The 21,754-nt window shown below is 44.1% G+C and overlaps 2 protein-coding genes across 2 annotated transcripts; both read right to left on the reverse strand.

Annotated features, from left to right (window-relative positions):
- Positions 1–616: 616 nt before the first annotated feature.
- On the reverse strand, positions 617–3,474 carry atp5mc1 (ATP synthase membrane subunit c locus 1). Its single transcript, XM_029159948.3, has 5 exons — positions 3,337–3,474; positions 1,954–2,001; positions 1,563–1,643; positions 1,248–1,426; positions 617–1,024 (listed from the first exon to the last, which is right to left on the reverse strand). The coding sequence occupies exons 2-5, from the start codon at positions 1,990–1,992 to the stop codon at positions 910–912; spliced, it is 414 nt and encodes a 137-aa protein (XP_029015781.1). The 5' UTR covers positions 1,993–2,001; positions 3,337–3,474; the 3' UTR covers positions 617–909.
- An 11,198-nt stretch (positions 3,475–14,672) lies between these two features.
- Positions 14,673–20,377, reverse strand: eve1 (even-skipped-like1). The gene is made up of 3 exons (XM_055511013.1): positions 20,338–20,377; positions 17,835–18,103; positions 14,673–16,508 (listed from the first exon to the last, which is right to left on the reverse strand). The coding sequence occupies exons 1-3, from the start codon at positions 20,375–20,377 to the stop codon at positions 16,029–16,031; spliced, it is 789 nt and encodes a 262-aa protein (XP_055366988.1). The 3' UTR covers positions 14,673–16,028.
- Positions 20,378–21,754: the final 1,377 nt, after the last annotated feature.

Below are 21,754 nucleotides of genomic sequence, written 5' to 3' on the forward strand. Positions count from 1 at the left end.
AGATTGTTTATTTTACAAAATACTGGGAATGTGTTTTGTGAAATAAGCCCACTTTTAAGATTTAGGAAATACTTTTAGTTGCCAGCATGCAATAGTATACATGTGGCTACTACATAGCATGATCTGGGATGCTAGCTCAACAGCTGCAAGTGTTAGAACATGCACTACAGAATTTGATTAGCAGTTTCAAGGATGCAGTATAGTATACAACCACATCTCTCAGAACTTCTGTCTACTTAATAACCCAAATCAAATTAAAACTGTCAAGGATTGAAGGAGTCACGCAAACCAAAGCACCTCAAGTTTGAAATGGCTAACTATTCACTGAAATTGGTCGATTGCCATCACAAAGCCTATACTAATTCACAGCCACAGGACAAAAGTTCTTAGTTCATCGCCTTTAAGTTTTATTTACTACATCCTTCTATAAAAGTGAAATTTGAATAATAATTTCTATAAAAAAAAAACAACCCTCCACTAATCAGAACGTGTGGGTTTTTTGGCAATTAGTCATACAAAAGCGCAAAGTCTTATTCTATGGTGCGTTATCGTTTAGAATGTTTACCAGCGACTGACAGCATAAATTCTAAAAAGGGAAGAAAAATTAAGACTAATCTTAGTTATCCAACCATTTATTTTGAACAGACTTTAACAGAAGCCAGGTCTTTCATAAAACCCAGCAAAAGTGTAGGAACATAAAAATGTTGAATTGAAGACTGTTCACATCAGATGTAAATATTTTTCCTTTATTTGTTGATTGGAATGGCCCATCGGCTCGTTCAGAGCTCCCACTCTGGAAACCCCTCTCCAGACGGAAGCAAGGGAAAGAGGAGGGAGCAAGGAGGCTAAGGATACAAATATATGGGCAAAGGGGAAGTGAAGGGGAGAGGCGCTGGTGTGTTTCCACGTTTACATGGCAAACAAGATGAGGAACGCCACCATCAGACAGAACAGACCCATAGCCTCAGACAGAGCAAAGCCCAGGATGGCATAGGAAAAGAGCTGCTGCTTTAGGGACGGGTTCCTGTGAAAGACAGTAGCATCATGTTAGCAGTTCACTTACAATTTCAAAACTACAGCATGAGCTTTAACATTTGCTACAAAGTCACATGCAGTGTGTACCATTACTTGGGGCATTCCTGCCCATGCATACATTCTCAATCAGCATTAAATACACTTAGCTGCTAAATAGTCTTTAAGAGCATCTTTAGATACGATCATCCAAATGAGCTTTGTAAAAATGTTACCTGGCATAGCCAATGATGAGGCTGCCAAACACCGTTCCGATTCCGGCTCCTGAGCCAGCTACACCCACTGTGGCAGCACCAGCACCAATGAACTTTGCAGCAGTGTCAATGTCCCGAGAAATGGCACTGGTCTGGAACGAGCGGGACAGGACTGCAGACTGACCAACTGGCAACAGAGCCTGGAAAGAGAGGAAACCTTAGTAGACAGGTCTACAACAAATTATTAACTAAAAATCTGAGCTTCAATACATCCACAATCTGTGTTTCATTTGCAGTGTCTTATGAAAGCAAGTTCATTGAAAAGTGAACACTGACCTGCTGATCCACTGTGACTTCAGGTCTGTTGAACAGGGAGACGGAGACTGGTCGGGCGAGGACTCTGGACCCCCCTCGCAGCTACAGACAGACAAGCAAAGTCAGTACAAAAGGATACATTATACAAATCATAGACCTTTCTAGTTACTACATTGTGTGCAGTCAAATATCATTCATTCAAAGCCTGCTGCCCCAAAATATGCAATTCCACAAATAAGCTAACAGGCACTGAGCTGTGTAGTATGGCTCATCCTGTAACAAATGTTCCTTTCCTCTTTAAAATTAACCGACATTGACAATGCAGCATTTCAGATGACAACATGCAATCAAATTTACTAGTGATGATCTCATTTTCAAGTACATGTCTGAGGATGCATAAGAGTCAACATACCAGGGCAGGAGAGGTGACAAACTTAGCGCAGGCATACATGGCTGGAACCTGGGGAGACACAACATGTTACATCTGTAAGTGTTTGCATAGAATTCCTATGGCTCAACATCTGTAATGTAACTATTAGAGAAAGATTTAGACAGCCATATCCATCAGATGTAACAAGATTATGGACACAGAACCAACATCACTGCAGCACTATAGGTAGAACATCGGTAAAACCACCATTTCATGGTGTGGGTGAAACAGCATTCACTTCTTTATCAGCAGAACCCTGTCTTGTAACTCCTCTTCAGCTTTAGATGCCCATTCCTTACCAACCTGCAGCTTGAAAAGCTATAGCAACAAGACTTCACTATAGTAAATCACGAGTTAAGGTATAAAAACATGATAGTCAAGTAAGGGATTAACGTGGTGCAGGGGCATCAGTCTGCGTTCAACCTAATTGCAGTCCAAAAACACAGTTAGGCTGACTGGAAAGTCTACATTGTCCGTAGGCGTGAACATGAGTGTCTGCAATTAATGATCAAGTCTGGCAAAATAACTGACCAGGGAAGAGTGCAGCTCTGCTTCCCTACACCTGGGGAGATTAATTTACTTGTTGAGCCACTATACAAGGATCAGCCACTCAAGGATGTGGCTGAGCCACATAGTACATGAGGCAAACATGCTGCAGAATTGTTCCAACACACTAGCACACATCAGCTGAAGGTATTTGACAGTAATCCGACGGAAATGACAGAAATGCTATGACAGCTAACAAGACGAAAATGCATGGTAACATTTGCTTGCATGTCGATGCCACCCGTAAAGTAGGACTGGTTGGTCGCGGAAGCTAGGCTAAATTGCTAAGCCTGTAGCCTGCAGCCGTGAAGGTCAAAAACGAGCCTCGGAGGGCCACTTGGGGCCTGACCAGCAAAAGAGAACCACGTACGGCTGAAACAGACCTTAACAGCATTAGTGCAATGACAATAGCTAACGGGGCACCGCAGACAACGGACCGCGGTGTCTTTGCTGCAGCGGACTAACTGCGAGCACGACAGGCCCTGAAAGTCAGACATTTTACGTTCAGCTGACAGTCTGACCGCGCCGTGACCGGTAAATGACACGCTGTTTACACACATTTGAAGGCCCTTTACCGGTCACTACTAAATTACACCGCTTCTCACCAAGAATATACAAGCAATGGTGCAGAATTCGCCCAATAGAACTGATGGTTAAGCTAGTGAACGGCCGACCTAGCCGGCAGGCTACCGGAGGCTAGCAGCGTTTCCAGGCGTTGGCTGGCGGCTCATATAGAGGAAAACATACATGTCGCATGCAAACCAAAAACGGTCAATATTGCTAAACTCGGTACGGATGATTAATAAACACCGAAATTACCGGTTCGTTAGGGGGTTTTCGGAGGGTCCGGGATTAGCTGCACTCGCACACAACGGCAGTCAATGAATGTAGAACGAAAAAGACTGTCACCTTGTCATTTATAAGCGCAACGTCTACGTCCTAAATGCTGATTGGTCAAGGGGAACGTCCTTTGATTCATAATGGAAGGGATACAACCCTACTTCCGTCTTTTTAGCCAGTCGGACATAGCCTTATTCAATACTAGGTTTTGACTGGCTGAAAAACCAATATAGGTGGGACTACAGGAATGTTCATTAATTCTATTGGTCAGTATTGCGACTATACGAGGAGCGACCTTCTAAAATATTCCAATTGTCCTAGGTACTGTTAAGTCTACGGAAAGTCTTCCATACAAAGAGTATGACGTGTAATAACACGTCATACTCTTGATAAATAATATTTATTAAAAATCTACCCTTGCAACAAAACAATAAAGGAGCATTTCCAAGGGAATGTAAACATGAAGATGTCTAAAAGCTGTGGAACATTTTCATAAAAGAGGTCCTAAATGAAAAAAGACTTTAATAATCCCACAATCGACTCTATATATTATAATTAAAACATTCAGAGATTCAGGGGAATCTCTGTGTGCAAGGGACAAAGGCTACAGGGATCAAGCAACAGATGTGTCTGATTTTTGAGATCTTAGGCAGCACTGCATTAAAACAGACCTGCTTCTCTCCTGGACATCTGCGTGGGCTCACAAATCACCATGCACTCCACAAATGGGACTTAAAGCTGTATCATGCAGAGAAACAGTCATATGTGAACATGCTGTGTTCTCTGAGCCATACCTCATTTAAATGGTCTGAGGCAGAATGGAAAAGTGATCAGTGGGCAGGTGATTTCCGCTGTGTCCTGTAGACTACAGAGGGTGGGACCGTCCAGTTGGTTATGTTCAGTTCTGAAGCCTGCATCTCTTCATCCTCATCCCATCGGTTCCTATGGGGTGAGCAGGCTCCCACCTTTTTCAGGGAAGGCCGTACATATTTCTGCAAGACAATCCATCCATCACAGTACGGATTCACAGAAAAGGGTTAATGCAGTCCAGACTTTCATCAATAGAAAACATTTGGTGCATTAGAAAAAGAAACAGAACAGACAGCCAGGAATGATGAGCCTTCTCCCTTCTCAAAATAATGTTAAAGAGGGACGCTACTCTGGTAAGAGATGCATTGCTGTCATCAAACTTAAAGTGAGTTGGTGTTTCCCATGAGATGGTAAAACGTCTCAGTTTCAACATGTGATATGTTGTTTAGATTTTGTTGTGAATAAAATATACGTAGAGATTTGCAAACGATTGAGCTGTATTTGTTTACATTTTACACATCATCCAACCTTTTTTGTCATTTTGTGTGTAATATTCATGTCCATGCTACTCGTGCTTTCTGTTTTCAACCCATTACTAGATACTGTGACCTTTGACCTCTGTGTTCTCTGCTGAATGTTTTCCAACTAGTAAATGCATCCCACTTCACCAATGCAGCCATTTTTGCTTCCTGCAGATGAAAACGTCAGCTAAATGTGAAAAATGTCAATAATTCAGCACTGTTTACTACCACCACTCAACAGCGGGAGCAAGCTGTCCCTTGATTTATGCTTTCTGTGCTGTCAGCTGATTGGCTGATATCAAACGAAGGCCTGCTAATAAATATTCATTGTATCTTGTAAAAGAATTATAGATTCTTCTTTGGCAGCCAGACACAGCCTGATTAGTTGCAACCCCCTGCAGCAGGGGGAGCCAGAACACAACATATAATAAACTTCACTCCTCAGTTTTGGGTCAAGTTTTAATTGTGGACAAAATATTTGTTTCTTTAATAGCAAATAAACATAATTCATCTGATGCCAACATTTCTATATGGTTAAACTAAGAGTATGCTGTTTTGTTCTGTCTCATTCCACCAGACCTGAACTAAAGACCTTTTCTTTACTTATTTGGAACTTGTATTTCCTGTACTGCAGGTAAACACTGGGCAGTGGAAGGTTTGGCTTGGTGGGTCACGAAGAGATCCACATCCTCAGCAGGGTCACACACTATGGAGCTCATCCACACAAATATCCAATCAATCAAATGACACTGATGTCACTTCGAACTTGTGTGAGCAATAAAATAGAAAGCATAAGGATAAATCAAACCTGCATGCCTTTGTCAGAAGCAGATGTAACTCCTCTTATTCCTGTCTTCACACTGAGGCAGACAGACTGAACCCGGCCACACACACACACACACACACACACACACACACACACACACACACACACACACACACACACACACACACACACACACACACACACACACACACACACACACACACACACACGTACAGAGGCTTCATTAGTGCTGAGTGCCGGTGTGGCCTCCTGATTTATTGGCAGGCAGAGGCAACACAGGCAAACATGCAGTTACACACAGCATCGCTACAGTAGCTCGGTGCTGATGGTGAGATCAATAGAAACACACAGATACCAAGCCGCAATAATAATCATAAATCAAACTTTCACTATTTAATACTTGTTTGCAAATCCTTTGCCGTCAATTACAGCCTAAAGTCTGGATGGCATAGACATCACCAGTCACTGGGTTTCATCCCTGGTGATGCTCTACCAGGCCTCCACTGCAACCTTCTTCAGTTCCTTCTTGTTCTTGGGGCATTTTCCTTTCAGTTTTGTCTTCAGCAAGTGAAACGCATGCTCAATAGGATTCAGGTCAGGTGATTGACCTGGTCATTGCATAACATTTCACTTGTTTCCCTTAAGAAAGTTGCTTTTGCAGTATGCTTTGGGTCATTGCCCACCTGCACTGTGAAGCTCCGTCCAATGAGTGCTGAAGCATTTGGCTGAATATGAGCAGAAAATATTGCCCGAAATGCTTCAGAATTTATCCTGCTGCTTTTGTCAGCAGTCACATCATCAATAAATACTAGAGAACCAGTTCCACTAGCAGACATACACGCCCACGCCATGACACTACCACCACCATGCTACACCGTTCAGCTGATTTGGATGTAAATACCCTAAATTAAATATTAGTACGTTTAATTTTAAATCCATTGTGGTGATGTATAGAGATACAAATGTTGGAATTGTGTCAATGTCCCAATATCTATGGACCTGACTGTACATGAGATGGACCCATCACAACTGTTTCTCCTGTTCAAAGTGGGTCCTGTCTCTGTACCCAACGTGCATCCAGGTTTTTCTGCTGTTTAGACCTAATTGCACACACACATCTCAGAATATTTCCCTTAGGATGAGCGATACCAACTTAATAAAGAGATGATAACAAACGGCATTGGTACTTAAACTAGGTAACTAATCTCATCACTACGTTGCACACCTTGGCTCCACTCCACTCTGTGTGTGTGAGCAGGGACAGAGGCTCGTCTTCTAATAAGCTGTTGATGGCCTGTGACGTCACCAGAGGCTTATACACCGAAGCTCTGCTTGCAGGACACCCTCTAAGACAAATGTTTAGTTGTAGGACTGGGACCACACCTCCAGTGTGTGGGAGCCAGGATGGATTCAGGGCATTCTAATGCCACCATGTCTTTGGGGAAGCTGAAGCTGGGTGGTCATTGTACTGTATCTTCCAACATGAGAATGATGAGCAAACAGCACTTTCACTGGGGTTAGGAATAATCACAAGCATATTACCTGCTCAGCAGATGCTTCAGAACGTTTGTGATCACGGTTCACTGAAAAACCTGAACCATCCTCTGAAATGAACAAGAACTATCTCAGTCACCTGGTCCTGAATATGCAGCTGAGTATTCATTTCACTTGCTGAAGGCCAAGATGTGCTTTCTTATACGTCAGCAAAGCGACAGCTGCAGTAAAAGCCTGGAAGCAGGAAAGAAAGAAAGAAAATCTGGCATCTGGTTGATGTCTATGGTTTCAAACTCCAGGCAACAAAGAATCAAAACCCATGACCTAATTTATGGTCAATATTTAAGGTAATTTGTTCAAATGCGTTTAAACCTGTAACAGTTGAGACCTCGATCTGTATCTGCAATGGCTGCTTGTGCTTGTGTACATTCACGTGGTGCTTCTTACGCTGCCTGTGTGTGTGTGTTTGTGTGTGTGTGTGTGTGTGTGTGTGTGTGTGTGTGTGTGTGTGTGTGTGTGTGTGTATGTGAGGGACTTTTACAGGCAATCTCCTTACTACTTTGTGTGGTGCACACCTACTTTTACTACCTACCACAGTGAAGACGGAGCTGAACGCAGACACACACAGACTCGGGCTGTTCTGGGGCCAGTGAGTGATATGGGCCTGTGGTTTGGTATTGAGTTCTCTCCAGCTTAGTTTATGAGCTGCAGTGGAGCGAGGGGGGCAGATGGAGGCATTAGTTTAATTGCACTGGGGGTTTTTCACATGTGCATGAGTGCAGAGCCTCTTATCTTCAGTGAGTAAGATCATCTTTACTTTCTTGAGTTACAGATATTAAAGTCAATGATCAAAGAAATTAAATTAAAATGCCATTAGTTCTGTTTAATTACAAAAAGCATTGTTTTAAAGTGGCCCTTGTGTAGTTTGAACTGAATTTGTCCTGAACTAGAATTTATTTTAGTGACACATCAACAACAACAACAACAACAACCCTGTTGACTTATGTGGCCATGTGGCGCCCGGAAGTTAGTGTGGGGTGTCTTGCTCAAGGACACACCTGGTGCCAGAAACGAGATTTGAACCTGTAGCATTCTGCGTTCCAGGCCATTTTTGGTCCTCACACACTGGCTCTGGCAGCAGCATTAACATGATTGACAGACCAGACAGGAAACAGGAACAGGAAGTGATGTCACCAGGAACACGCACACCAAACAAGACAAACATGAAGATGACGGCGCCTCCGAAGGCCGGAGGCAGAACTGTCACACCCTTCCCTGGTTATTGTTTCACTGTTAGGTTGTTTTGCCTGTATTACATGCAATGTATGCACTGTAAAATTAACAAGTGTATTCATGTAGATCTGATATTAATTGATTAATTATTGCTTCAGAAAACAGGGTTCTGGCAACAAAACACAAGCTACTGACCCTTAGGAAAAACTGTTCTGAGCTTTTGTAAAAGCAGCAGATTAATTGAAACTGGTTATTTGACAGGTTTCAGTGCAGATTTAATTCGTGAGTCTGAGTTTTTAATATCTAACTCCCTAAAGGCCACTCTGTATGACAGAGGCTCAACATCACAGCATTTCATCAATTTTCATCCTTCTTCATTCATTAAGCAGTTGATTCTATTGGTGCAGGTTTATTACTTCAAATGAAGACGTTTGTTGTTGTTGTTGTTTCTTGTGTCTTTGTGTAGGCGTGTGCGTCTGTCCTTTGGGGTATGAGTTCGAGGAGCCATCATGTCAATAACTGTTCTCACAAAGATGAAAGAACAAGCGTGTGTGCATGTGTTTACAGGTCCTCCATGTGGTATTGTGGTCTGCGGCAGAAACTACTGTTCCTCCAATAAAACGCTCCTTGCCTCATTCGACCTCCACTGCCGCAGTAATTAGCCCCAAAATGCTACTGTACCGCTGCTTTCCTCTGTCGCGGCGTCTCCTCGGCCTCTCAGCTTCAGTCCAGACAAATCACAGAGGAGGAAAGCTTTCTCCTTCTGCAAGTGTTGATGGCAATTCTCCATAACTTTATAACCTCAGTCTGTTAAAAAGGTATTAAAAATGTTTTATTAAGACTTTATTAATTTGATGATTGTGATGTTTATTAAAAGTCACTGTCTCCAATTAACCTATTTCTTAGTTCCACTGGAGGAGTAATTTCTCCTCTAATGTTATCGGCTAATTTGCTATATAATTGTCAGTTTTCTCACAAGCTATTTCACAAATAAGGGCAAACATCCTTTTATACATTTTATTCGATCGTCGATCTTCATTATATCAATGGTGACATTCTTTTTTTCCTTTTGCAATTTGAAAATCCTAATTAAACTCTAGCCCCAGCTCAAAATGTGTCTTTACGAATCAAACAACAATTTGTAAATCATGCAAAAATGCATTGTTATGCTCAGGATGTATGTGGTTTTAAATTATTAAATTATAGAAATGGAGATTGTAAAACTACTGACGACCAGGTGCAATTCAACACTGTCGCCAACAGGTGGCAGTATATATACAGCCTATATATTTACACAGTAGAACGCTGCAGAAGAGACTGATACAAACGTTTTATTTTGTTCACTTTAATGACCACAATGCATTTAAACACCATCCTGACACAATCACAAATACACAGCAGACATAAACTGGAATAAAGGAACAACATATCATTTATAATGTTTGTGCAAACAACACTGAAAACTCTATTCCCTGCAGGGCAGAGGAGACTTTGGAAAATAGCTGCTGGTCCCGTAGGAGGCTGTTACATGTACAGTGTGTTTATACATTCCTTCATAGACCCACAGTGTAAACATCCAAAGCTCAGCCTGGTCCTCAGCAAACGTTCAATTGATCAGACGTGTTCATCCATGTACAGTAATAAAACTGTTTGGTTTATTCAAATGAAGGCAGCCCCAGAAATGTTTGAGAATTTATGCCTTAAAATATCTCAACTTAATCATTTCATACGTTCTCAGTTTTTTATTGAGTAAAGTATTTGTTTGCCATCAGGTGGATTTATTGGCTTGTTTGTGTGTTCTGTGGTGAATAATACTGAACTGAAATAAATGATTTTGTCCCAGCTCTTAGTTGTTTGTGGGACATATTTTCATTCAACAAACGATTTAACTGTGTCACAGGAACAAATAAACACAGTCATTCACACTGTCTCGCTTCCTCATCCCGTTAAGGCCGACCACACATTTCTGGCGCAGTTAATCAGTGCTGGTGACTAACTGGGTTCACCACACTTCATGGCTGGCATACAGCAGCTGTTTGTCTCCTCTAACCTCCAAATGTTTCCCTAATTGCTTTTGCACCAGCATGTGTTCACTGAGCTGCTGTTTCCCACAGATTGAAGTCAGACATGGACGAGGAATTTTAAATAAAATCCTACTAGAGAAGCTCCTTCTTGTCTCAGGGACTAAAGCGCAGGACCTTCCCGTTGGGGGAACCGTGAGTCGTGTTTCCACAGCGCTAGCAGCTTAGCTCACTAACACATCGCAGGCACAGAACTCCGCTGCTTTTTGCATGTGCAGCTATAAACGGCCACAGTCACTAATGTTCACTGCTGATCATGGATTTGGAGCCCGTTAGTGCCAAGCATCAGTATGGATTAAAGACTCTACGAAGAAATAGAAACAAACGTGCTGCTGCTCAGAGCCTGAAACAACCTTTAACCTGAGCTAAAACCAAGACAAGTTAAAGTCTGTCCCAAATGTAAGACTGGCATTAAAATGAGAGACAGAGTTTTGGATTTAGTCACATAACTAATTATAATTTTTGGTTCAAATAAACATAAAAACTTCTCAGATCTACTCTGGGCTGTGAACCACAGACTGGGGTTTTAAAGATTAGGCTCTGTACTAAAAAAACTGACAGCAAATCACAAACCAGTAAAACTAAACCAGATTATATCAGCTGCTACATGATGTTGTTGATCACTGTTGTTCAACACACAGAGCAAAAAGCAAATGTATAAAACCCTAGTGGAACAAATACCAGGAGGACACAGAGCTGGAGAGATGAGGGGCAACGTCCCAGTCTTTCCAGTCATCATCTAGGAACAGCCCAAACTGGTTCTGACATCCAGCAGCTCAGGCGTCAGACGCTGGCAGCCGCTCAGCGGTTTCCTTTGACATTGCCCTGGTTTCGCGTGTCACAGGTTAGAGGTGGTGGCTGGAGCCTAACTACTGACCCTGGAACAGCCTATTTCCTCACATGGACGGCTCTGATGCTTGTGCACTTTGAGCTCCACGCAGGCTATTCAATACAAGGGATCATTTTTTGATTTATTAAAACATGAACATCTGAATTGAGGGATTTTCAGACTATTGATGAGGATTTTTCTCGAAAGGACACGTTAATTTATTTTGACAACAGACTCGGGTAAATCCTGTATCGTCCACCTTAAACAAGCCTTCGTCCAACAGTGACGGTGATGTTCTGAGCATTTGCTGTAGCGTCTCCTCAGAGCCGTGGCCTCCAGACTTGAAGAGCGTCATGCCTTCATGTGATTATACCACATTATTATCCCAGTGATGGTCCATGAGCTAAGCTCTGTTCAGACGCGCTCACCTGTAATTAATCCATCGGCTTCTGGTCCCACATTATTAAATAGCCTGCGTGGAGCTGCTGCTGACTTCAGCCTGCACAAGTATGGCTATTACAGAGCACCTGTGCAGGTGGGACGGAAGCAGCCGGTGGTCAGGGGCAGATCGCGGTTCCTGCTTCAGCTGCCACACACTCCGTGTCCTCTGAAGGGTTTTCACGTCAGCATGAGTTAATTCATTCTGCTAAAGGCAATGAATTACCTCACAGACCTCAGAGCAGATCGTACGCTTCATTTACAGCTTTGTTTGGATTCTGTAAAACTCATATTGATTTGTCAGTAAAGCATAACTGTTGCATTGTAAAAGACACACACACACACACACACACACACACACACACACACACACACACACACACACACACACACACACACACACACACACACACACACACACACACACACACATTTATCACATTCTTATTTGTTTGTGTTCCAACTTTTACTGTTATAAAACTTGAAGGTACGTCTTTGAAATGTGCATCAGCGTTCTCATGCACTTTTTGTGAGAACCATAAAACCAAAGTCTACGGCTCAGTAAAGCTTTTGCTTTGTTAGAATGATGCTGTTGTTCTTTTGGCATTTGCGATTTATCCACCCTCTCTACTTAAGCTGCTGACTGTGAGGAAGGGTGGCGTGTTTTGCTCTGTACCATAAAGATGAATATTTGTTTATTTAGTGCAGCTGGTTTCACCTTAAGAACAGTTGAGATAAATCCAGTGTCGGTTACATTCAGATCTAACTGGTTAAAACCCAGTAGTAAAACACTGTTTGCTTTCTTTAGAGGGCTGCTGACTGAGCGGCCTGCAGATGTCAGCCTGCATGTATGTGATGTGACGAGGCGGAGTCAGACCCTCACTAGTGAAGAGATCTGATACATACACAATACATAGATCAAAAGTATCCTTAAGATGTCTGATCAGCTGGGTTCTTTTTATTATATTAATATCAATGCAAATGGATCTACAGATGTACAAGGCATGAGCGAGATGCAGAATACGGGAGAGCAAGACAGTGTTGTTGGTTCAAGAGTCCAATGCCAGATGGGAAGAAGCCGTTTTTATGACGTGACGTTCTGGTCTGGACGGACCAGAACATTCTGCCTGAGGGAAATGTCTCAGAACCACGGCTGTGATGGGGGGGGTCAGACGTGAGTCCTTGACGTGTGCAGGTCTTGGACTGATGGAAGGGTACAGTATATGTCACATGACCACTGACGTGATGCAGGAGGTGATGGATGGTTCAGCGATGGCTGTGTAAAACTGAACCAGCATCGTGACTGGCGTCTCCTCAACATCCTCTGCTGGGCTTCATGATGAGGAGCTGATGGACAGCTGGGACATAGTGGTGGAGTCCACGATTTATTGCTCAGGAAAGAAAACATTTATTTAGATTTTAAATTTTAAATGTTATTGTCACTAAACAGAACATACTGTTTTTAAGACTCACAGAAGCTTTAACATCCGGTCGTCAGGTTTCACCGCACAGTGTTGAATTAGTTGAAATCCAGCAACAGCAGAAGCAACGACCTGCTTCAATTTATATAATCCATCAGCCAACGAACTGAAAACCATTTTATATTAACAATCAGGCTGAGGTTCTTAATGAGAAGACATCGTAAAAAAAGAAAGAACAACAACCAACAAACTCCGTGACTCTGATTTGCAGCATTGGTTTAGAGTCAATCATTGGTTTCAGGCCTGATGTGAATCAGCCAGTGGATATATTTTATTCCAGGAAACTCGACACATTTGTTATAAGTGACAAGGTGTTTTCATATTTGTATGTATTTAACATGACTTAACATTTTATGATTGTGATACATAAATTAAATTAAATGTCAAAGGTTTAAAGCAGATGCATCTTTGGAAGCACTTAATGTTATTTATAGTTAGAAGACATGAGCACACACACACACACACACACACACACACACACACACACACACACACACACACACACACACACACACACACACACACACACCAGAGCTGTGTCTACTTGGAACATGGTAATTACATAAATTGGTTTCAGCTTTTGCACTTTTCTGCCTGAGCAACTATGTTAATGTACTAGTGCTGAGGAGAGAAATACTCTAGAACAATAATGTGTGTATTCATTCAACTGACGACATGAAGCACGGACACTGAGGGTTAATGTGACAGACGAGACAGACAGCTGACTCCTCATGCTTCCACAGTATTAGTGGGCTTAGAGGAGCATATTTTGTGTTCCTAGTTACTAAATGCTGAATAATAGAAATGAATAAAGACATTTTCTTTAAACGTCACGGCCTGGCGTCCTGCTGCAGCATCTATGACCTTCGTTCTGTACTCTTTAATGAACCTGTGCATCTCCTGGGACGCCCCCTCGTCTCTGTCCTGAGGACTCTCCTCCTCTCCCGCTTTCATGTTGCCTCGTCCTTTGTTGTCCCAGATGCTCTGCTCAGTGTCTCCTCGCCTCTTCAGCCTTGTGCTTGTTCTCGTGATGACACATCCCAGTGTCTGCTTGCCCTCCACACATCAGCATGCACATCTGTATTCATACCTACACAGACTGAGCTCAGCACAAAACACGCGACTGACTATACATGTTTTTATAGCAAGAAACAACATTTACACTCATCAGTGTATAAAGGATCAACTGATCCGTACAGAAGTCACTGCACTAAAGTTAAATATTATTATTTCATGTGGACGAATGAGCTTCTAAAAGGGTTTAAACTGAGGGTGAAATGATTTGATAACTTATCTCATGTTTATATGCAGTGTGTTCAGGCTAAAAGAGCCCCCCCACAACTGAGCACTATTTAAAGGTTCCAGCCGAACCAGCTGTTGATTGCAGTGGTGGTGCAAGTTAAGTGGTGGTTAATTTATTATGACTGATAAATGGAGGAGATGCTTATGGTTAGATGTTTGTGGTCTGTTTTTGCATAGGAGCCTGAATTCAGATCTACATTTCGAGTTGTGGAAGATCCCGGGCAGAGGAGCCCTCAGTATGAAACCGACTGCCAGTATCACTGTCAGTTAATATTGTTATTTTCTATAATATATAATATACGTGTTATTATTAGATAGAGACACAAACGTGAACAGCTGCAGATATTTATTAATTTTAACAGACTATTTACAAAGATTCCTTCAAATGCAAAATATTCTCTCTTCTAGTGTTCAGAGTGCAAATAGTGTCAGTGTCAAGACTAGAGATCATTGAACGGCCACAAAACCTTTAACTATAGAAACGTAAGCATGGCTTCGCTGTGAGCAGCGGTGGCTGTGGTTCTGGGCTGCAGCGTGGAATGCGCTGTTCCTGTAACTTAACGTCAGCATCATACAATTAGTAACCTTCAGTGATTGTAAAACACGCTACACATCACATTTTTGTACTAAGCATCTTCAATCAGACACTGGAGACATTTCCATGACACAAAACAAACGTATGATCACAAATAACAGTATAAGCTTCAATATTTTTGTCTTTGGCTTATTTACCTTTTTCACATATTCTAAGTGTAAACTCCTGCCTCCTAAAAGCCGATGCTCAATTAAAAACCAAATGCCAACACACATTGTTGGATCGGAATCACAACTAGAACATAAAACCTCACAACCTTTACCTTGAAGCTAAAATGAATCACGCACGGTCCCTTGTGTTTGATGTGACAGTTCACCTCTTCATGTCCATAACTATATGTTTTGTGTTTAGTATAATTGCAGCTACAGCCAACTACTATAACCACAAGCAGAACCAGTGGAGCAGACTTTTATCTGCCTCTGAGTGTTGAGCTCCTACAGCTGATCCACTACGTCTCTAATAGAACGTTGCACTTCAGGGCTCAAGCTTGGAAATATCATCTTCAGGAGCCTTGGCTGCAAACGATAACTAGCATTTCCTCCAGACTGAAGGGAACTGATTCCGTATTAACTGCATTTGATGACTTAGTTCTTGTCAGCCAGTGTATTTATTATAATGATATAGAAACAACAACTGAATTAATGTGTTCTTGAATGAAAATGTAAACGATTCATTTGTTTTCACCCTGAGTGTCAGTTAAGAATAAAAAAGCAGTAGTCAGTAGTTATGAGAAAACAGGTCAGGTCCAAAACCTCCATGTTCACGAGTGTTTGCTATGTTAAAGTCACACCCGACCCTCAAGACCGGACCATGAGACACTCGAGTCACGTTAAGGTGTGGATATGCTGCAGAAGTTCAGACAAAGGCACCGCGAGGTGAAACTCTGTCTGGCTCCACTGTGCTTTCAACCAACTAGCTTGAATTTGAGTAAGAATGATATGTGTGACGTTCAACGTGCAGACGATCCTTCGCTTCATTTGCAAAGTAACCCTCTTGTGTAACAACTTTTAACTTGTAAATGCGGATCGGGATCCTTTGCTTTTGTGTTTTTGATACCGGGCTAATGCTCGTTTTGGTGCGGGACAGATTGACTGGATGGACTACGCGATCCGCTGTCTCTGGTCCGGACTGGCGGGCCGGGCGCTGGCCTTGGGGCTGCGGGGCTGGTTCAGTTCCAGTGCCTCCCCTCTGGCTTTGACGAGTTGTTCTGATCCCCAGTGTAAGCAGAGCGGACAGGGGCACGAGGCCGGATGATGCATGACGCCGGGGAACGGGTAGAGGCCCGTGTTTGGAGTCAGGCCCCCGGGTCGGCCGTGGTACTGGGAGAGGCGGAGCGGGTCCAGACCCACGGAGGCCGTGTAGGGACTGTGGGCTGAAGCCACTGGTGAGGGCAGCGCCAGCGGGGAGTAGTGATGGAGGGAGAGGTGAGGGAGATGGGGAGGAATGAAGGGGTAGGGCAGGGTGGAAGAAGGAGAAGCCCGGCCCATCAACAGGGCGCCGAGCGGGTCGACCAGCGGGTGAGACCAGGGCAGCGAGTGTCTCTGACGTTTGTCCTTCATCCTCCGGTTCTGGAACCAAACCTGCAGGCGCACGAAGGAGAAATTAAGCTTAAGAAGAGACATGAAAGGAGAAAATGAACAAAGTTAAGCTAAGCTAAGTTTAAAGAAGACCGAACGGATCAGAACCAACTGAATCCTGTGGTTCTAAACGGTAAATGTCTAATGGTGGAATCCTAACGATGGGGCCTCCGTCAGGACGGACGAGGTCGTCTTTAAAGTCATTTTAGGGCAAGACGCTCCTTTTCACAAACACAAAGTTTCACCAGACATTGCTGAATTTGAGGGTGCTTGAAAGATTTCAACTTGAGTAATAGAAGAAAAGACAAAATACAAACTGGACTCAAAAAGTGAAACGTCTGGTGCCAGAATAAAGATCTGCTGCAAAACACGACCAGATATGTTCTAACCTCCTGTGTGCGTGTGTGTGTCTGTGTGTGCATGTGTGTGTGTGTCTGTGTGTGTGTGCGTGTGTGTGTCTGTGTGTGTGTGTGTGTCTGTGTGTGTGTGCGTGTGTGTGTCTGTGTGTGTCTGTGTGTGTGTGCGTGTGTGCGTGCGCGTGTGTGTGTCTGTGTGTGTGTCTGTGTGTGTGTGTGTGTGTGTGTGTGTGTGTGTGTGCGTGTGTGCGTGCGTGTCTGCCTGTGTGAGACTCCACTCCTTCAGCAGATCTCCCGGAAGGCTGCGCTCCTAAAGCGTCAGGTGGCAGCGTTTACGAGGCCTTGCCTCACATTCCTGCTCGTTCATAAAATCCCCTTCAGTTGCTCAGAAAGGTGGACGTTTGCTGAGAGCTGCTGTTTGGGCCTGACGCTGACCTGCCTCTGCTGCAGCTACCGCACTGATCGCTGTGTGAATAAGCTGAGTCATTTCATATTTGTGTTGTTGCCTGAACCCAACCTGACACTGAACACATGCAAGGCTCCATTCACACAAACCTTCTGCCAATTCTTTCTACTAATGAATGTACTGTGTTATGAAATGCTTCACAAATCAACCATCATTACTGTCACCAAACACGCATAAATATGACAGGAACATAATTACTTGATAACATGTCATTAAAAGATGTGTTTGAAAACCTACAGCATAGAAACAATGTAGATCATGTTTGTTTTCAACATTCATGAATTATAATCATTATTTAACTGACTGGTCGGTGAGGAAACTGTAAATAGGAGACAAGAACCGTGAATCAGGTTTTACCTTACGTGACTTTACACCTGTCACGAGCTTCAGGGCAACAACATGCAATATAATACTAACTAATTACAACCACAGGCTTTATATATAAACGATAAAGCGTAAAGGTCTGCCGGTGCTCCGTTAACCGGGGAGCGCCTGTCTCTCCGTTACCTTGATCGTCGTCTCCGGTAGGTTCAGCGCCGCCGCGAGCTCGCACCGCCGCGGCCTGGACACGTAGCTCTCCTTCCCGTACTCCTGCTCCAGTCGGGACAGCTGCTCGCGCGTGAACGCCGTGCGGTGCCGCCGGCTCTGGTCCAGCAGGGCGCTGCGCGGGCACGACTCCCGCGCGCCGGTGTGCTCGGCGCCCGGGCCGTGCACGACGGTGGCGTCGGCGGCCGGCGTCTGTCTGCCCTCCGACACTGGAATGATGGGTTTAGAAGCTGTTTAGACGGAGAGCGGACACCGGGCACCGCCCGTTAATGTCGCCAACCGGGGAACAGGTGAGGCTGCGGCGCTGCGGGTCACGAGCGCGGGCAGCTGCGTAATCGCCGGTCGGAGCTGACGTGACCTTCACGGTCGCATTTCAACAGCAGCTTCCAGAGTCTTCCTGATTTTCCTGTAGGTGAGCTGTTCTTGGTTTTAAGCTGAATGCATCTAAAATATTGACACACACCGTGGGGACACGCGCCCCCCACCTCCACCACCACCACCCCACACTAACATTAAGTTCATGTAGAGGAACAGTTCGCTCTTTAATGACTCCATACAACTCATAAGGCCTTAAACGTCTCCCTCGTCTCTGTGTTTTTCCAATAGAAGACGCGTTCGTTCAGTCAGATCGTGTTACGTTAATCTCGGTGTTGAGCAAAGTTACAGTTCTTCCAGTTACTTACACATGAGGCTGTTTCTGTGACGGTGGGAAACGTGTAAAATCCCTTTAGTTCAGCTCCGCGCTCGTCCTCCTCAGCCGCTCCGCTCCGCTGCTGAAAGGCCGGTAAAGATGCGACAGTCTCACTGGAACTTATCTCACCTACACACACACACACACACACACACACACACACACACACACACACACACACACACACACACACACACACACTGCGTTCCCCGGGGCTCCTCTGCTTTCCTCTCTCTGCCCCCGTCGCGCGGCTCTCCAGACGTGGGAGCGCCGGGCGGCGCGGCGCCGCGGCCCGGAGAGGTGTTAAAGGTGTTAAGGGTAAAGTCTTTGGTCTCGCTCTCGGCCTTTGTACTTTTGTTATGGAGAATTAAAGACGCACAGGCAGAGACAGCAGCCAGACCCCCATTGTCCCCTGACGTTTGATGTTTGCAGGTTTGGAAGTAAATCATTACAGGCCTAATGGCTCAATACGCCCAGGTGGTAATGAAGACAGCACTACGGCTGCAGCTGTCGTTATCGCAGGCTTCATGCTTATTAATACATTCATTTTCCGATACAAATATTTTACAATTTAATTTGTATTTATTGTATTTATTTTTTTAAGAGATGGAGTGTTTTCATATGAATTTTGCAACCTTTATATCAATATAACCTGGATTTTACATGCGAGGAAATGTTTGCTAAACATTTATGACTACGGGACATTAATGCAGCTTTGTGCAGCATCGACCAAAGCGCTGTGCAGTAAATGTAGTGGTTGCGCTGACCCTTGAACCTGTGTTTTGGATCTTATTATGGCTATAATCTGCGCTGATTGTTAATCCAGCGGCCAGATGATGATAAAGAGCAGAAGCGGAGAGCAGAGCCAGACAGACGCCAGGTGGGGTGGAGTCACTGTCCAGGCAGGAAATTTAGAAGCGCTCAGGTGCCGTTGGACGCATCACGCAAAGCTGCACGTCACGTTACACGCGTGTTAATGTTGATCTGAGCCGCCGCTTCGTGCTTTTACAAAACATCACCGAAATACTGTGAAGTCCCGCATTAACCTTTATACATTGTCGTTTATTTAGCAATTTGTATATTTTTGTATATATTCAGCAGCATCTAGTTTAACTTCCCTTTCTCAGTGAGAGACACATTGTTCAGTAGACTTATAACTGGTGAAACAGAAATGCTGTGATCTCGGTTTAAGGTCGTGGGATGAAGCGTCGTGTTCTGCTTCCTGGATCAGATCCTCCTAATCTTCTTCTCCAGTTCCATATTTCTGGAACAATGCACACGTTGCGCCGCTTCCTGGTGCCGCATGTGTCACACACATGTTTTTGAGGCTGCACATGTTGTTGTAGTGTTTTGTGGATTTGCACAAAGTGTGTGTTCCTCACGTGGAATCGGTTAAGAATGAAGAGCGGAGCAGGGATTCAGCAGCTTATGCAAATGTCCACACTGAAAGTTCGAGCTTTATTATTGTGGTTGCGAATGATCAATTCTTCTACGTCCTCTGTGTCTCATGGCATTTGTTCCTCTTTGAGATGACGAGTAACCTCCTATAATAATGTCCATCCAGAGTCTGGTGTGAAGCTGAAAGTAGTTTGATTTAAAATCTAATCTGTGTTTTCACTACTTCAGGCTTTTGTTCTGTCGCTTGATTGAAAGCAGTTGGCTTTGAAATGCTTCAGCTGCGGTTTTGTAAAACCAGGGAACATCGTTGTTCCCGTTTTTCATTGTGAATACGCACGTTTATTCCGACGGGTTTCACAGATTTGGGTCCAGCACCTGCACAGTTCAGGCGAGAGCGGGAGCGGGTCAAGTCCATTCTGCAAAGAACCCACATCTCAGGTTGGGAAAGCACTGAGCAGGAGGCGAGTTAATGGACAGATCATAAAAACGAAGAATATGTTTGTTAACAGCCTGAATTCTAGTCAGTGAAATCAGCTCCCGCCTCGTTCCCCTGCTCCTGATAACATCTGGCCCAGGTCAGCAGATGATGATGATACCGGAGGGTCGTGTCCTCTCCTCCGCCTCCCAAACTTCAGCCCGTGTCTGTGTGTCCAGCTTCTGTCACTTTCAACCTTTCTGACTGTTCTCATGGGTCACATTCAGATCAGAATCTCGTCCCTCACTCTCACCTTTTATTGCATCGGCTCCTTTTGCTATAAGATACGCTGTATCCTGCATTAACAACACAAAGCCTGGCCTGCGAACGGCTAGTGTTGATATTTATGATGCGCAGATTTGCATATGGATGAGAGGGAAATGCCCCCTGAGAGGATCCTAAGAGCAATTTGAGATGTTGGGCTTCAGGTAAAAGGTGGATGCACGAATAGAAAACAGAACACTGTCCAGAACATTTTACTGGAACGAATCCGACAGACGAATGGCAGTTTTAGATGAACCCTTCATGTTGTACAGTAGGTGAAACCCTGGGACAGACGAGGACAACGCTGTGTTTCTCATCGACTTTGATGGTCCACATTTCATCCAGAGTCTCCTTTGTTGACGCTCACGTGCTCGACAATTATTGATAAAGTTGGGCTGGAAGTCGGGGCCTGCGATTAAGTGACTGCAGTGGCAAGTGCTTTGTTGCACATGTGTGTGAGAGCAGCCGCTCGCTCCCACTGCGACTGCGAAGTGATGTGGGCACGATGAGAAACATGTTTGGTGCAGAGGAGGAAGAGGTTCCCATGCAGACACCTAGTGAGCCCAGATTTCTCTCAGAAGGATAAACAGCTTCATTTGTGACCCCGCATACCAATGAGAACTCATGTTGCCTTTGATTCCGTGTCCACAGACGCTTTCGGGGATGTGATGCTTTCCATTGGCCGTCGCATCCTGCCAGGCCCCGTTATCCCAGAGGAGTGGTAGTTTTGATCAGATGATCAAAGTACACACTTGTATCTGTAAAACACATGGTTATTGAATCTGATTTATGAGCGCACTCTTTAATAGCTGTGCTCGCAGCACATTGATTAGCCAAACTCTGCTCGCGCTCTCTGTTGAACTGAAAGCCGGCGCGTCACGTTTGTTCCCTGCGTTTTTTAATTAGTGAAATGTTTCTTCACGCAATGTTTTATTTTTGGAAGTCTATATATTTAACTGTATGTCACTGTCGTGTCTAAGGACAAACTGACATGTGTCACAAGACAAACTGACAAACACGTTGACCCCAGACGTTCTTTATTATAAGAAGTAA

The sequence above is a fragment of the Betta splendens genome, chromosome 8 (genome assembly GCF_900634795.4).
Source record: "Betta splendens chromosome 8, fBetSpl5.4, whole genome shotgun sequence".
Taxonomy (NCBI): Eukaryota; Metazoa; Chordata; class Actinopteri; order Anabantiformes; family Osphronemidae; genus Betta; species Betta splendens.

What these genes read in the sequence shown, in the direction of transcription:
- atp5mc1 (XM_029159948.3), bottom strand. Translation starts at nt 1,992, where the DNA reads ATGTATGCCTGCGCTAAGTTTGTCACCTCTCCTGCCCTG. An exon ending in TTGTCACCTCTCCTGCCCTG is followed by an intron (nt 1,644 to 1,953) that starts GTATGTTGACTC and finishes GTCTGTCTGTAG; the next exon opens with CTGCGAGGGGGGTCCAGAGT. An exon ending in AAGTCACAGTGGATCAGCAG is followed by an intron (nt 1,427 to 1,562) that starts GTCAGTGTTCAC and finishes CTCTCTTTCCAG; the next exon opens with GCTCTGTTGCCAGTTGGTCA.
- eve1 (XM_055511013.1), bottom strand. Translation starts at nt 20,377, where the DNA reads ATGGACTTGACCCGCTCCCGCTCTCGCCTGAACTGTGCAG. An exon ending in CTCTCGCCTGAACTGTGCAG is followed by an intron (nt 18,104 to 20,337) that starts GTGCTGGACCCA and finishes CCGTCTAAACAG; the next exon opens with CTTCTAAACCCATCATTCCA. An exon ending in TACCGGAGACGACGATCAAG is followed by an intron (nt 16,509 to 17,834) that starts GTAACGGAGAGA and finishes GTGCGCCTGCAG; the next exon opens with GTTTGGTTCCAGAACCGGAG.